The sequence below is a fragment of the Acanthopagrus latus genome, chromosome 2 (genome assembly GCF_904848185.1).
Source record: "Acanthopagrus latus isolate v.2019 chromosome 2, fAcaLat1.1, whole genome shotgun sequence".
NCBI classification, from domain to species: Eukaryota; Metazoa; Chordata; class Actinopteri; order Spariformes; family Sparidae; genus Acanthopagrus; species Acanthopagrus latus.
This window is the reverse complement of record NC_051040.1, coordinates 18056464-18069186: the sequence shown is the minus strand read 5'-3', so window position 1 is coordinate 18069186 and position 12723 is coordinate 18056464. Positions and strand designations below refer to the sequence as shown.

Genomic DNA, 12723 nt, shown 5'->3' with positions numbered 1-12723 from the left:
CTTTTCTCAATCTGTCTCACACTTTTTCTCCTCTTTTCTGACCTCTTCGTGTGCTTCATCAGTTAAACTAGAACACAGATCAATGATGCCTAATTAGACTGCATTGTAATAAAGACAACACGCTCAGTAAAAAGGAGGAGGCATTAGAAGATATAACAAGCTCATTGATTGAGAGAAGAGAGAAACACTGGTAAAAAGGGAGAGAAAGAGAGAATTTTGATCTTTTCTTCAATCAACATCAGAGAAGGGAAAGAGATAAAAGGGAGAGGAAGGGAAATTAAAGAGGGGAATCCTATCATATTCTTTGCCAGTGTGTACAACCCTTCATTAGCATAAATTCCAGGTCACCCACTTTTTCTGGCAAAGAAATGGGTGCCACAGTAGGGAGACGCTTTCTCTGACATAAATTTGAGCTTTTTGTGAGGCACATGGTAGCAGGCAAGGTACTGCAGTGAGCATGTTTTGAAAATCAGCGGGGATCAAGTCTTTAACGGTAATTTTTTACATCAAAACCATTGTTTCTGTGGAAGAATTACATCATTTGTGAAGGCATGTATCCACTTTCAGTTTACACAAGTCGCGACTTGAACTGAAACAATAAGAACTATCATTATGCACATTATATTATACTGTATGTGATTTAACGTATCTGTCTTTACGCACATCTATCCATGATCCTCTGCTGTTCAATCATTAGTGTGAGTCATCTCAAAACCAAACAGAATTAACTTAATTGTGTCATCCTGATTTACAGGCAACTATGGTGAAAGTGGGATGGAAGCATTCAAGGACATGGCGGCCAAAGAGGGCATCTGTATCGCCCACTCTGGTAAGATACTCAGGTCAAGGTAAACCAAGCAATAATAATATAAAACATAACAGTTATACTAATCTAAAACATTACAAACGTTACTCTACTCAAGTGTTTGTTAGCATTTTCACTCAAACAGCAAGAAGCCGCACCTACACGTAGTTAAGCAAGGACACCATGGTGTCGACATTTATGAATTTAAAAGCTGTCTCAGGTTGCAGACACCCTCTAAAGATGCAGTATATTTTACAATAAAGGTCGGCCTGTTGTTTTATTACCCTGTGTCACATTTCACACTGCGGGTGTCAGGTGGTTGACACTTTAGAAGAACTGAATAACATAAGTAGTAAAGTAGGGAAACTGTGACAAGAAACAAAAGACAGCCAACACCTCACAACACATGATGCAAGAAAGATGCGAACGTATTACAATCATCACAGACCACATCTGCATGTGTCTGTCACGCTGTCCCCAGGCAAAATCTGGAGCAATGCTGGAGAGCAGAGCTTTGACCGGCTGCTGGAGCGACTGATGGCTCACCTACCTAAGGCCAGGGTGGTGGCATGTTTCTGCGAAGGCATGACTGTCCGCAACATCCTCATGGCCATGAGACGCCAGGGACTGGTTGGAGAGTTCCTACTCATCGGCAGGTCAGTGGAGATCACTTGTGGTACATTATGTTGAGTAGTGGTAGGTTGCTCTATAGGAGGGAAATTTAGGGTTTCCCCAGCAACTTCTCTCTGATTACATGTTGGACAAGTTACTTACTGGAGTAGTATAATGGAGATTTATCAATGGGTCCTTGAGTTTACTCTGTGCCAGTGAATGTTGCTTAGTTAATGGATATGATCGGATCACTAATAACAGTGGAATTCATTGAAGAAAAAAATCTTTTTTGCAACTACTGTGTTCCATGATATTTATAGCCAGGCAAAATATGTGATCTTGGGGAATTCAGTCACTGGATGTTTTGGAGGGCAGATGGCGAGGCAAAGCAGTGGCTCTGTGTGAGCAAAACCCCCTTATTGAGCCATCGATGATGATAAATGCTGAGGTATTAATGTTAGAATAAGCTCAGCGAGTAAAGATCTACTCAAAAGTTTATGTAACCAAGTTCTTTGCATAAAATGGGAATCTAGAGCTGCTTACGTTCGCCAACATTTTCCACGTTATCCCGCACACTTCCTCACATGATTGTAACTGATTGAGCCATTTGCCTCAAACATTTCCCAACTGACACATATTATTTCCTAATTTTGTGGAAGTTTTTAAAATGAATTGCCATTATGCAAATGAGTAACACATCTAATAGACCAAACATTGTAATTAGCTCAGCTGAGTTAGACAGATCCAGACATTTCGTCTTTTTGATCAGTTAGGTTTCTAGAGTGTTTATTCCAGCAGACCCTGGTAATTACAGTGGCAGCCAGGACTCCACTTTCTTTTTAAGACGTCTTTTCAAACATGTTAATTTGGCCAGTTAATTTTGAACTCTGTGACTACTTAGTGAAAGAAGTTCGAGATATTTGCCGTGTTGGCTGTGCCTCTGTAAAATGGTGGATTAGTTTTCTGCATATAACAAAGCATGAAGCCTACTGAATGGCGCTCATAGACTGTACATCCAAGTAACAATAAACATTCACAAAAACACACAGACCCACGAGCTGTTTTGAATTTTCATGCTTCGTTCTCACTTATATGAATTCCTCCTACAGTTCACTTGCAAAAATAACCCTCCAAATGAACTGTTGTAATATACATCTGTGGATGTGTATGTGTGTGTGTGTATGCATGTATGTCTATGAAAGATGCCTTTCAGCTTCTTGAGTTCTGGTTGCCATGTCAACTGTGTAATATACATATGATGAATAATGATTTTATCACCTATGCCAGCCAACGTGCAAAACAAAACATACTTTGAGAAGCCTCTAATGTGTTTACCATTCAAATGCCATGAATCTAATTCTGTTTAATTCTATTCTACTCTCCCCCCCAGTGATCTGCGCTGTGTAACTATATCATAGCAGTTTTGTTGCCATCACCACCATGATGCTCATTATCACCAAGCTCATCTTATACATCATCATCTTCATCTACATCATTATCATCATCATCGTCATCCTGCTGAGAGTGAGGTAAAGTCTAAAACCGTACTGAAAATGCTGTACTTCCTGTTGATTTTATTTGTCTTGCCATTAGAGATGGGAGTGGAAAGAGGCAAAGAAAGAGCCGGTCAGAATGGATGAGCTAAAGTCATAATGTTGATATCCTGTCATGGGTTAAGTTGTTTTTAAGTTGTGGCTATTTATAATACAGAGGGTTTTGGGGGCAGTGTCAGTCTAAATAATATTACTCAGGAGCCCATCTATTTAGAGTCCTGGCCCAAAGCTACAAAACCGAGGAAAAACCCACTACAGTGCTCTCCCCACCTCTAACAATTACTGTGAATGTGCCTTTGAGCAAAACACTTAACCTCCAACTGGTCCAGTGGAGCAGCTCAATGGTGAGCAGCAGAACTATATGGAAGCTCCTAAATGGGATTGTGTCGAAGTGGATAAATGTCAAAACAAATGTCATTCTCAGTCAGAGTCAGAGGGGTGAAAAATTCTCATTCACTGCTGCAGAGACTTGGGGTTCAACTCTGTGCATTCCAGTAAACCCGATTTGTAGTTTTTGTCAGGTTCTTAACATTGTTGCTGGTTTGTCATGTTTCTCTTACTTGTTATTCAATGCACCTGCACGGAAGAGAGAATGATCAGGGGTAAAGCAGGAACCTCTTCTTGTGAAGCTCATTGCTGTCAGGTACAAAATGAGGCAGCTGGTGTAGCACATGGCTGTCGTAACTCCTCTGAGGACTGCAGTTCAAGGGGAAGTGGACATTCCCAGACATTAGGAAGAAAAAAGTGGAAAACATTTGCAGCTAAATAAATAAAAGACAGGAAGGATGACAAGACCATTTATTGTTCACCACATTGACTAGGAAATTGGAACAGCCATTTGTGATTTGTTCCATTTTAAATAGTTATTTATTTGATATTAAATCTAAGAGGTTATCCTGACATCACTTACTGCCAAATTAAATGAACTCAGTACAACAGTTTCCTTCAATCATACACCATCTTGATACCAGTAGAGCAGGCTCCCTTATTTAATGCTATATAGTAAGTTGTCACTGCAAACTTCGTGAACTAAGTGAAAAGGAATTTACATTGACTACAGCTCTCACATCATTTGGCTTTCCACTTTGTGAAGAAAGTAGTTTTCTGAGGCTGAATATAGACCTTAATGGTTTTTTAAAATTGATATTTTTTGCAGTACATCTTGTACTCCTTCGTCAGAGTCCAGTCTTTTTTGATTAGGTGGGTTAATTGAATATCAGCCTTCGTTAGCGTCAGCATCATAAACGGACTGTAGCTGTAAATTAGAGATGGTCACGGGTGGGTGCCCTGCTCATGGGAGGTCTGTGGAAGGAACTTCTGATTAGCCCAGTTGGGCAGACACTCGTTTAACACCAGGATAATTACATTACCACAAGAGCACACAGACGATTATTCAGTTACCTAGGGCAGATATGGTCATTAATGGAGTAGAATACCACAAGCTCTGTAGATCTCTTGATTACATTCCTACTAATTTGAATGCTGTGGGAGAAATGTATGATCATTAAATTGAGATGGACTGTGAGCTGGATGCTGATAATAATTCCAGATGAATGTCAGATTTTTTCTGAAGTTTTTCTGTGTTGTCACTGCTAATATTGTTCTAAAATCATCAATATAGACCAATCTGCTCACCCATGAAGCTGAGTTGCGCTGAGGTCATGCTCAGGGTCACAGGCTTCTCTGTGTGCAGAGGTTCCTCTTTCTCTCCCTACAGTCATAGTGAAATAGTTGTATTGAGTGGCTGGGGAGGTAAGGTGTGATGTCTCCCAGACAAACAAGGTCACGTTCTTGTTCCTTTTGTATCTAACCTTCATAATATCTCATAAGAGAGATGCACTGGCTCCATGGTAGAACAAACGCCATATTCTCCCATCAAGTACCACTTGATTTACTGCACATAAGCTACAAGCGTCTAAAATTAAACGCAAGGCATCTTGTGTCCTGAATCTCCTCTCTCACCGGTTTAATCAGATTAACAAAAATTCATCAACACTTGCCGGCTTCTGATTTTTGAATTGGTCACTCTGATGATTTCTGGTCCCCAGTTTGTTCCTGAATTTCAATGATCTTTAGACTTTCTAAATCCTTTCATAGTGTGCTCATGAGGAACACATTCACTGTACACCTCTTGACAAAACAAAATCCTCTTCTCCTTTCTGTACAGGCCCTACGTGACAAAGAACCTGCATAATTTTAAGATGCAACATTTTAATAACCCCGATAAATTGATGTTGTTTGTTCAGTATATATACTTTTATTGAGTTAATGTGCACTTTTGTCACGTGCGAATTGTGTATAAATATACCCTCAGTTAACATGATACTACATTAAAATTAACACACTATGTAAAATATACTGTCTAAAGATTATTTAGTGTAGAGGAGGCTTCAGAGCGACATCAGAAATACTGTCAGTCCCGGCTATTTACATGAAATTGCCCTGAGCAGGCACTCAGGTTCTAGTTTTAGATTTTTTATGTTCTTCTAGAAATAATCCTAAAAACCCACAGCAGGTCCTGGGGCTAACTACCACATCACAAGAAAACCATGTCACACACACACACACACACACACACACACACACTGAGGCTGGTTTTGGAGCCTGAATGTATTGATTGCTTCTGTCCTATAATTTCTCATGGCGCCAGCAGGCTACAGAACCATTAATGAATAGCTGGCTTGAAATAAATATCTAGAGCCAAATGCCACATAGCCTCTTTTATCCGTCATTAAGTGAAACAGACCCTCCTTTCTCAAGTTCAGGTGAGGTCTAATCAATGACACAAATACATCTGTGTCAGCCAGCAATTGTAAAATGTTACATCCCATTTCAGCCATGCAGAGCTACCCAACAAATTACATATCGTATTTGTCGAAACAAGTAAACACCTACTGTGAGGTCAGCCCTTAGTTTGTGAATAACCATTTACCAAACTCCTAATTCCTCTGAATGACATTTTACAGAAAGATTTGCATTTGTTAGCAAATGTATAGATGTAGATGCTAATTGTGTCAGGCAGCAGAGTTTAAAATGGTGTTTCTTCTTGTACACACATGCTCACACAAAACCTACTGATGCACTGTCCCTCCTCCCTATACAATTTCAAGCTCTGCAAGGCAGTCAGTGATAAAAGCTATAGCTTATCATGTGGTTGACTTCACAGCACTAACATCTCTGTATTTTATGGTCTATACAGTTAGAAATATTGTGTTGTCACACAATCACTCTCTGGATTTTTGCCTGATTCAGGATGTCCACTGCGTCATAGATTTCACACCTGTAGCTGTTTTGCAGCAGATTACAGGGAAACATCCTGTGTACTGTGAACATCCTTACTGAGGAGACTCGTGTTGCTAAAAGCCAGCTAAAACATTATATGACAACGGGATTGGTTTAAACCAATGTAGGCAAGTTTTACAACATTACAGCTGAAGCAGTGAAGTTGCAGTTTCCATGCCAGCCAACATGTAATCAAGGCTAGATTCAGTGTGTTTTCATGAGCCACAGATATTTTAACTGGTGCTGATGAAACGCCTGTACAGCTGAATGAATTGAAAGAGAATAGTTTGAATCAAAAGTCAAAAAGCAGACTCTCTCCAGAGATCATCCAGCAAAAGTCTGCACCCCTTCTGCCTGCTGTTGCCATGGAAATATCCCCTACCATATTTGGATGAATCCAGCATAGCAGCTGGGGTGATATGTGGCGCATGCGCATGTGTTTATGTGAATGGCTCTGTGCATGCGTGGGTGCATCTATATATTTGTATGTGGCTGTCAGGTTTTTCTGTCATATTGTGAGAGTGCCATTAACAACACTCAGCGCTGTCGGAAGAAGAGCTTACTGATGATGCTAATGGACATTTCAGAGCCTGAACAGCTAATATTCAATGACCCCACTGCCCTCTTGTATCCCATAACTCTTTTGTTTTGTCACATTTCTCATCTGTGTCAGACTCTCCTTCCTTCTTAATGCTCTTTTTCCTTTCTCATAAGTCTGTTCCTTTCTCTTGCTCATATATGTTTTTTATCTCTGTCTCTCACTCTCTGTCACTGTGTCCCTCTCTGAATCCAGCCGCTTGTGGTTTTGTCAGACAGTTAAAATGTGATATATGAGAACAGAGACCCTAAATTGATCATTTAACAGAGGTCAGACCCCTGCAGTGTCTAACTTAACACCACAGCTGTCTGCCTCCTTGTGGTTTTAAATTGAAGGAAATTGTAAAGAGGGGTTAAACGGCACCTCGTGGCAAAAACCTAAGAGCGGCTCAAGATGTCTAAAAGCAGCACATCCTAAAAACTGATTTTTAGTGGACTGTACACCGGCATGATTCTGAGATGAGATCAAAGACATGGTGAGGGCAGAACAGGGAAACAGAGCGAAGAGGGGAAGGAAAGACGCAAAGAGGCAAGGAATGGAAAAGAAGGGAGAAGATTGGAGAGAGGAAAGATTAGCAGTTGAGAGCAGAGCAGAGAGGACAGGTATTGTGTGTCAGTGTGTATGTGTGTGCATGTGTTTCAGATGGTAATAAAAGATTTCTTGCCAGACATAAAAAGCAAATCCCACGCAGTAGGAGAGTAATTTATGAATCACCACTGGGTTTGGAATGTATCAACACAAGCGCACAAATTTACATGAGCACACACAAAGACACTGACACATACTGTACATCGCATGCAAATAAGGTTTTTTTTTTCCTAGTCTGTGAGCTGACACGGGGCTGTGTAATTCTTGCTCATAACATGTTAATTTACCCTTGATTAAAACAAGAGCTGCTTTGTGCAATTTAATTGGTGGAATGATGGAAATTAATTTTGTTCTTTACTTTCATAACTTTGCAATAAAAGACTGCTGGTAATTAAACACAGGGGAATATGAAGGGAAGAATGATGGATAGATTAAAAAAAAGGGAGGGAGATGGAGGATTAAGAAAAAATGTTTTTCATGGTTACTTGCGTAAGCGTGTGATACGACATCATCATTGTGCCTCTGCTGACATGTTAGTTATACAAATGTGAGGCAGTGTGCATGTATGCAGGTGTGTGGGGGTATGTGTGAAAGAGAGTGACTGTCTGTGCCTGTTTAAGTGTAGTGAGTGAATGCTCTCCCTACGGTGCGGTCTCATTCTGAGATCAATAAATGGATTCTCTTTGGAGGCTCCCTCAGGGAGCTGCATCAACCGAACACACACACATACACGTACACACATACTGCATGTTCTTCACACTGTTTCTGAAATGCAAGTAAACAGTCCAAATGTGTTTAAACTGGGTTTAGAAATCCAACATTTGAAGTCGGTGTTAATCACTCAAATCTTGTTTCAAGTTCCCAGTAGTCTGAACAGGGGCATCTAGCTTTGAGACCGAGTTAATCCCCTTCTTTTCAGGGACTGTTTGGATTTCTGGAAGCCGAATCACTAATCTACACCATGCTTAGCTTTTCAGAGGAGATCTCTATTCCTCCGTACAATTATTGAGCCATCTGTCTTTCAAATGCGATATCATTTGTGGATGCTCAGATTAATTTTAGCCGAAAATACTGATGACTGATCTAAACAGAACTAACTCTATTCTTCTAAAGTAAACATTTTTTTCTAATGTAATGTTTTCCGCCTGCAGCTGTAGTTGTAGCTGCAGTGAGCTCTGAGTTGATTGCTCCTCGATCCCTGACCTTGTTTCCTATTTGTTAGCAGGAACTCGCAATTAATGGAATGTAATTTTTTAGGATTTGTACACAAAACTGCGAACCAGATTAACACTTTATACATTATGCTAATTTCAACCTTAATCAAAACCTTGTCCTGAGTTAAGAAAAAGATATTTACTTAATATTATAGATAGATAGATAAAACTCTTTAGTTATATGACAGATATTCTGCCACCTTACATTGGTTTTGGTATTTCAAATATTTTTTCATAAAACAGTTTTTTGTCATTGTTATTGACATTCTTTTGTTGTATTAATGCCTTTTTTCCTGTGAGTTTTTGACAAAGAATGGAATTCATACAGCAATGTCCCTTGGATCTCTTTCTTCCGTGGTGTCAGAAGTATCAACCACATATCAAAGAACTCTGTCAGCTGGTTTATGTCTTCACACTTGAAAGTGCAATGAAACTCCACCTTGGCTTTCATTTTCTGTTGTCAGTTTGGGTAAAGTCCTCTAAGACAGTCGATCAAAAGGCTGCTGAACTGAAACTACCCAGTATCAAAGAATTCTTTATTTCGCTCACATGTCTTTTCTTTTCTTTCTTGGTCTCTCTCTCAGTGTCTGTCCACTGCATTCCATCTCTACTCTTCCTCCCTCTCTGTCTTCCTGCCCTTTTCTTTCATTGTTTCCTTTCTGGTCTCCACATTGAATAAGGAACGTCTGCTCAGGAATGTTTGTTTGAGTGGAGTGGAAAGACTTACAGAGACATCCAGGACAACAGCTTCCCTGTTGCTCAGTCATCTGAAAAAGTGTCCTCCTCAACAGTTTTGAGATTTGAGTTTAGGCATTTTTACAGCAGAGAGCTTCTTTTTTGTCAAGCCATAATGATGAGAGCCTGCAGCTGCACAAATACCATGTAAATAATTATTCGATTTGAGTTGTATATAACCGCATACTGTATTTATGTATTCACTAAATATATGAATAGAATACAGATGAGAATGATATTAAAAATTAGAATGATATTATTGAATCAAAGACATGAATCCTCCTCGTCCGTTCATAGTTTCAATTTTATATTCTTCTCAACAAGGAGAAGTTGACACAAGTACTGGTCACTGATATATGGCAAATTGGGTGCAGGTTATTTTTCGCAACAGAAAGGAACACTGGGGTGTCTAAATGAATATATCTGTTTTAACATCTGATTATATGTTTGTAAACTTGCTTGCCATACCTCTTGCTATACTCAAGACAAATATTCACTTTGCAGAAGGTTTTCTCTTTTAATTTCATTCTGAAAGTTAAGAAAACACTGAATTTAAGGTCTGACTTGGACCTGTCTGCCCACTCATTTACCCTATCAGTGAGTCATAATTACTTTTTCTGAAAAATATAACATGTTTAAATTAACAATTAAAATAATCTCTTTGACAAATCCATTTAAAAAAAAAAAAAGAATCACACCTCCTGTTTATAATCATCCCTTTTGGAAAAAAGCTATAGTTTTGTGGTTAGCTTTAAGAAATGACATTTCAGTGGGGTTGCATCAATGAACAAGAAACAGCATGTTTAATGAATAAGGACTGTGAATTCAAACTTCTGTCAATCACACGACCGTCCAAAGACTAATGATTGGAGTTCTTTCTGGTTCCATCCTTCTAAGTTAATCAATATATAACAGGCTGCTTTAGAATGTTTTCAATGTTCTGGTGCTGCATATCCTCTTCGTCTTTCTTCTCTCTGATTAATGACTGCTAGTGATAGCTCTGCAGTCAAAGGGGAGGGAAAAACAGAGATATTCAAACACAAAAGAGGAATACACAGGGATTTCTAATGGTATTCCAATTCTCAGAATCTCATGGTGGGGAACTGGGGGGTTTTCCATATGTAGGGCAGACCTATGGGCGCACACACAGACACACATGTGCAGATAACATGCACAGACACACACAAATCACTCACACATACACAAGTATACAACTATATGCACCTGTATCCTGTTTCACATTGACTTACTGACATGTAAACATACAAAAAAATGCCTGTGTATGCACATACGCAAGCACTTAGGCACGGGCTGACACACAAACATACCTACAAACACATATTCATCCTCTTATTGCTCTCCCGGGGAAAGGCCTTATCCTCTTACTGCAGTCCAATGGGAAAAGTGCTGGGAATTAGAGAGGATAGGAGGGGGAGATAGACAGACAGATGGACAGAAAAGACAGTAGGAAAGGGAGCTGGTGAGAAGGGAGCTGGTGAGAAGGTTACCCGGAACAATCGTATATCTGTCCTTGTGTGAATTTGTGTGTGTTTATAAATGTGTGTGTTGGTAAAACAAACGGGTGTTGTCTGTGCGGTTTGTCTGTTGTGAGTTCTCAGTTCGGCATTTTGCTGCTCATTTTCCGAGATCTGCACTGTGGGATTAAACGGACTGTTACATCAGCCCAGTGGCTCAGCATTCTCAAACACACACTCACTCACAAGCACACACAAACACAAATAATAATCCTTTTTATAGTCGTTATAATAATCCACAGAGGAATCTAAAGGGTTTCCCCTTTGTTTTTCCGTTGAATGTTTGAGATATGCAAATACTCTGTACATTTGTTTGACTGCACTTTGTCTTACACTGGTGTTGAGTGAACAGAGATTAATGACAACAAGGATCTCATAGGTGCGCAAATAAGCTCTGATGTTTGCTCTTCATTTCATTTATACACTTGACTTTCTATATCTCTGCTTTATTTCCAAAATCGGCAAGAGGTTCTCAGTCTCATTCTCTCTTCTCAAAATACACTTGCTCTTCATCCATCACGCATTTGAAAGGCCATCTGTGAAGAATTGCCCTGCTATCTCCTGAAGTGTCCGGACAGGAAATGAATTGGCCCTTAATTTAGCTCCGACTCTGAACCAGGCAAAGGTAATTAAGAGAAATATGAACTGTGATGCCCGTGAGCAATGGCAAGAACCCTAGTGAGGCCAAAGACATGAATAAGGAAAAATCAAAGCTGCTGAGAGTCTTTGTCAGATACCAGGGTTTAAATTGTTTTTTGCTTTTGTGTGAAACGAACAGAAAAATGGCAGCAATTGTAGAAATGGGATTACGTGACACGGGCCTCGAGAAAGAAAGCATCTAATCCTCAGTATTTCATTAACTGTCTCCTTTGTCTTCTTATTGAGTTTTTAAGAAGACAGCTCGTCCTGGCATGTTACAGGAAGAGAAACAGCAGCTTGTACTGATTCATCACATCAGGCAATTTGTTCAGTTGCCTAATGTTTTAATGGGTCACAGCAAGAAATGTTTCATCAAATTAAACTAAACACTATTGAAAATGGGTTGCATTGGCTGATTATCACAAATATCCTGAAAATGGACTGATTTACTCTGGCTTCTGACATGACATTTTCAGACCAAAATGAACAAGTTATATACAGAGAAAAATTAAAAGGTGTTGATATGTTGTGACTGGAGCCTTTATGCATTGAAGTTACTGCGATCTGTTCATCCGTCGGTCTGTTTATCCTCCCTATTCTTGTGGGCATATCAGGACTGCCTTGGGGCAATTTCATCCAATTTGGCATGAACATCCACTTGGACTGAGAGATAAATGGATTGGAATTTGATGGTCACAGGCCAAAGTCAAGCTCCTGTGACAGCACATAACTTTATTTGTCAGTTCTTTGGCCATGACTTAATAATTAATATGCTAACAATAACAGAATTTCACACAAATATCTAATTGTATAAAATGAAGTCATGGCATCTTAATCCAATGGCCAATGGTCAATTTATATGATCTACAAACTCATGGCCAGATTGTGAAAATATTTCACATACTGTAGAGTTGGATGCTAAATTAATGACACTAGCCTTTGGTACCCACTTTGAATCTTTGATATTTGGTGCTGCAGTGTTTAACATCTGTGTGAAGCATCTACGTTTTGCTTCTTAGTGTTCTATCAGAGTCGGTTCTTTTGGCTAAGCATGTATTGTTTTTTTCTCAATGAACTTACGCGCTAATAGATGTACAGCAGTAGCGGTATTTGACAAGTTGGGAATGAGACTCGAGGATCAGTTGTCTTACTAAGAGCAGCT

General features: G+C 39.5%; 1 protein-coding gene across 3 annotated transcripts in view; it reads left to right on the top strand.

Annotated features, from left to right (window-relative positions):
• Positions 1-12723, top strand: part of grm5b (glutamate receptor, metabotropic 5b) — a 74229-nt gene that overhangs the window by 17127 nt on the left and 44379 nt on the right. For all 3 annotated transcript variants that reach the window (XM_037074549.1, XM_037074559.1, XM_037074566.1), the window contains exons 5-6: positions 755-829; positions 1287-1461. In XM_037074549.1, coding sequence (XP_036930444.1) covers positions 755-829; positions 1287-1461 — 250 coding nt within the window. The remainder of the gene's footprint in view (positions 1-754; positions 830-1286; positions 1462-12723) is intronic.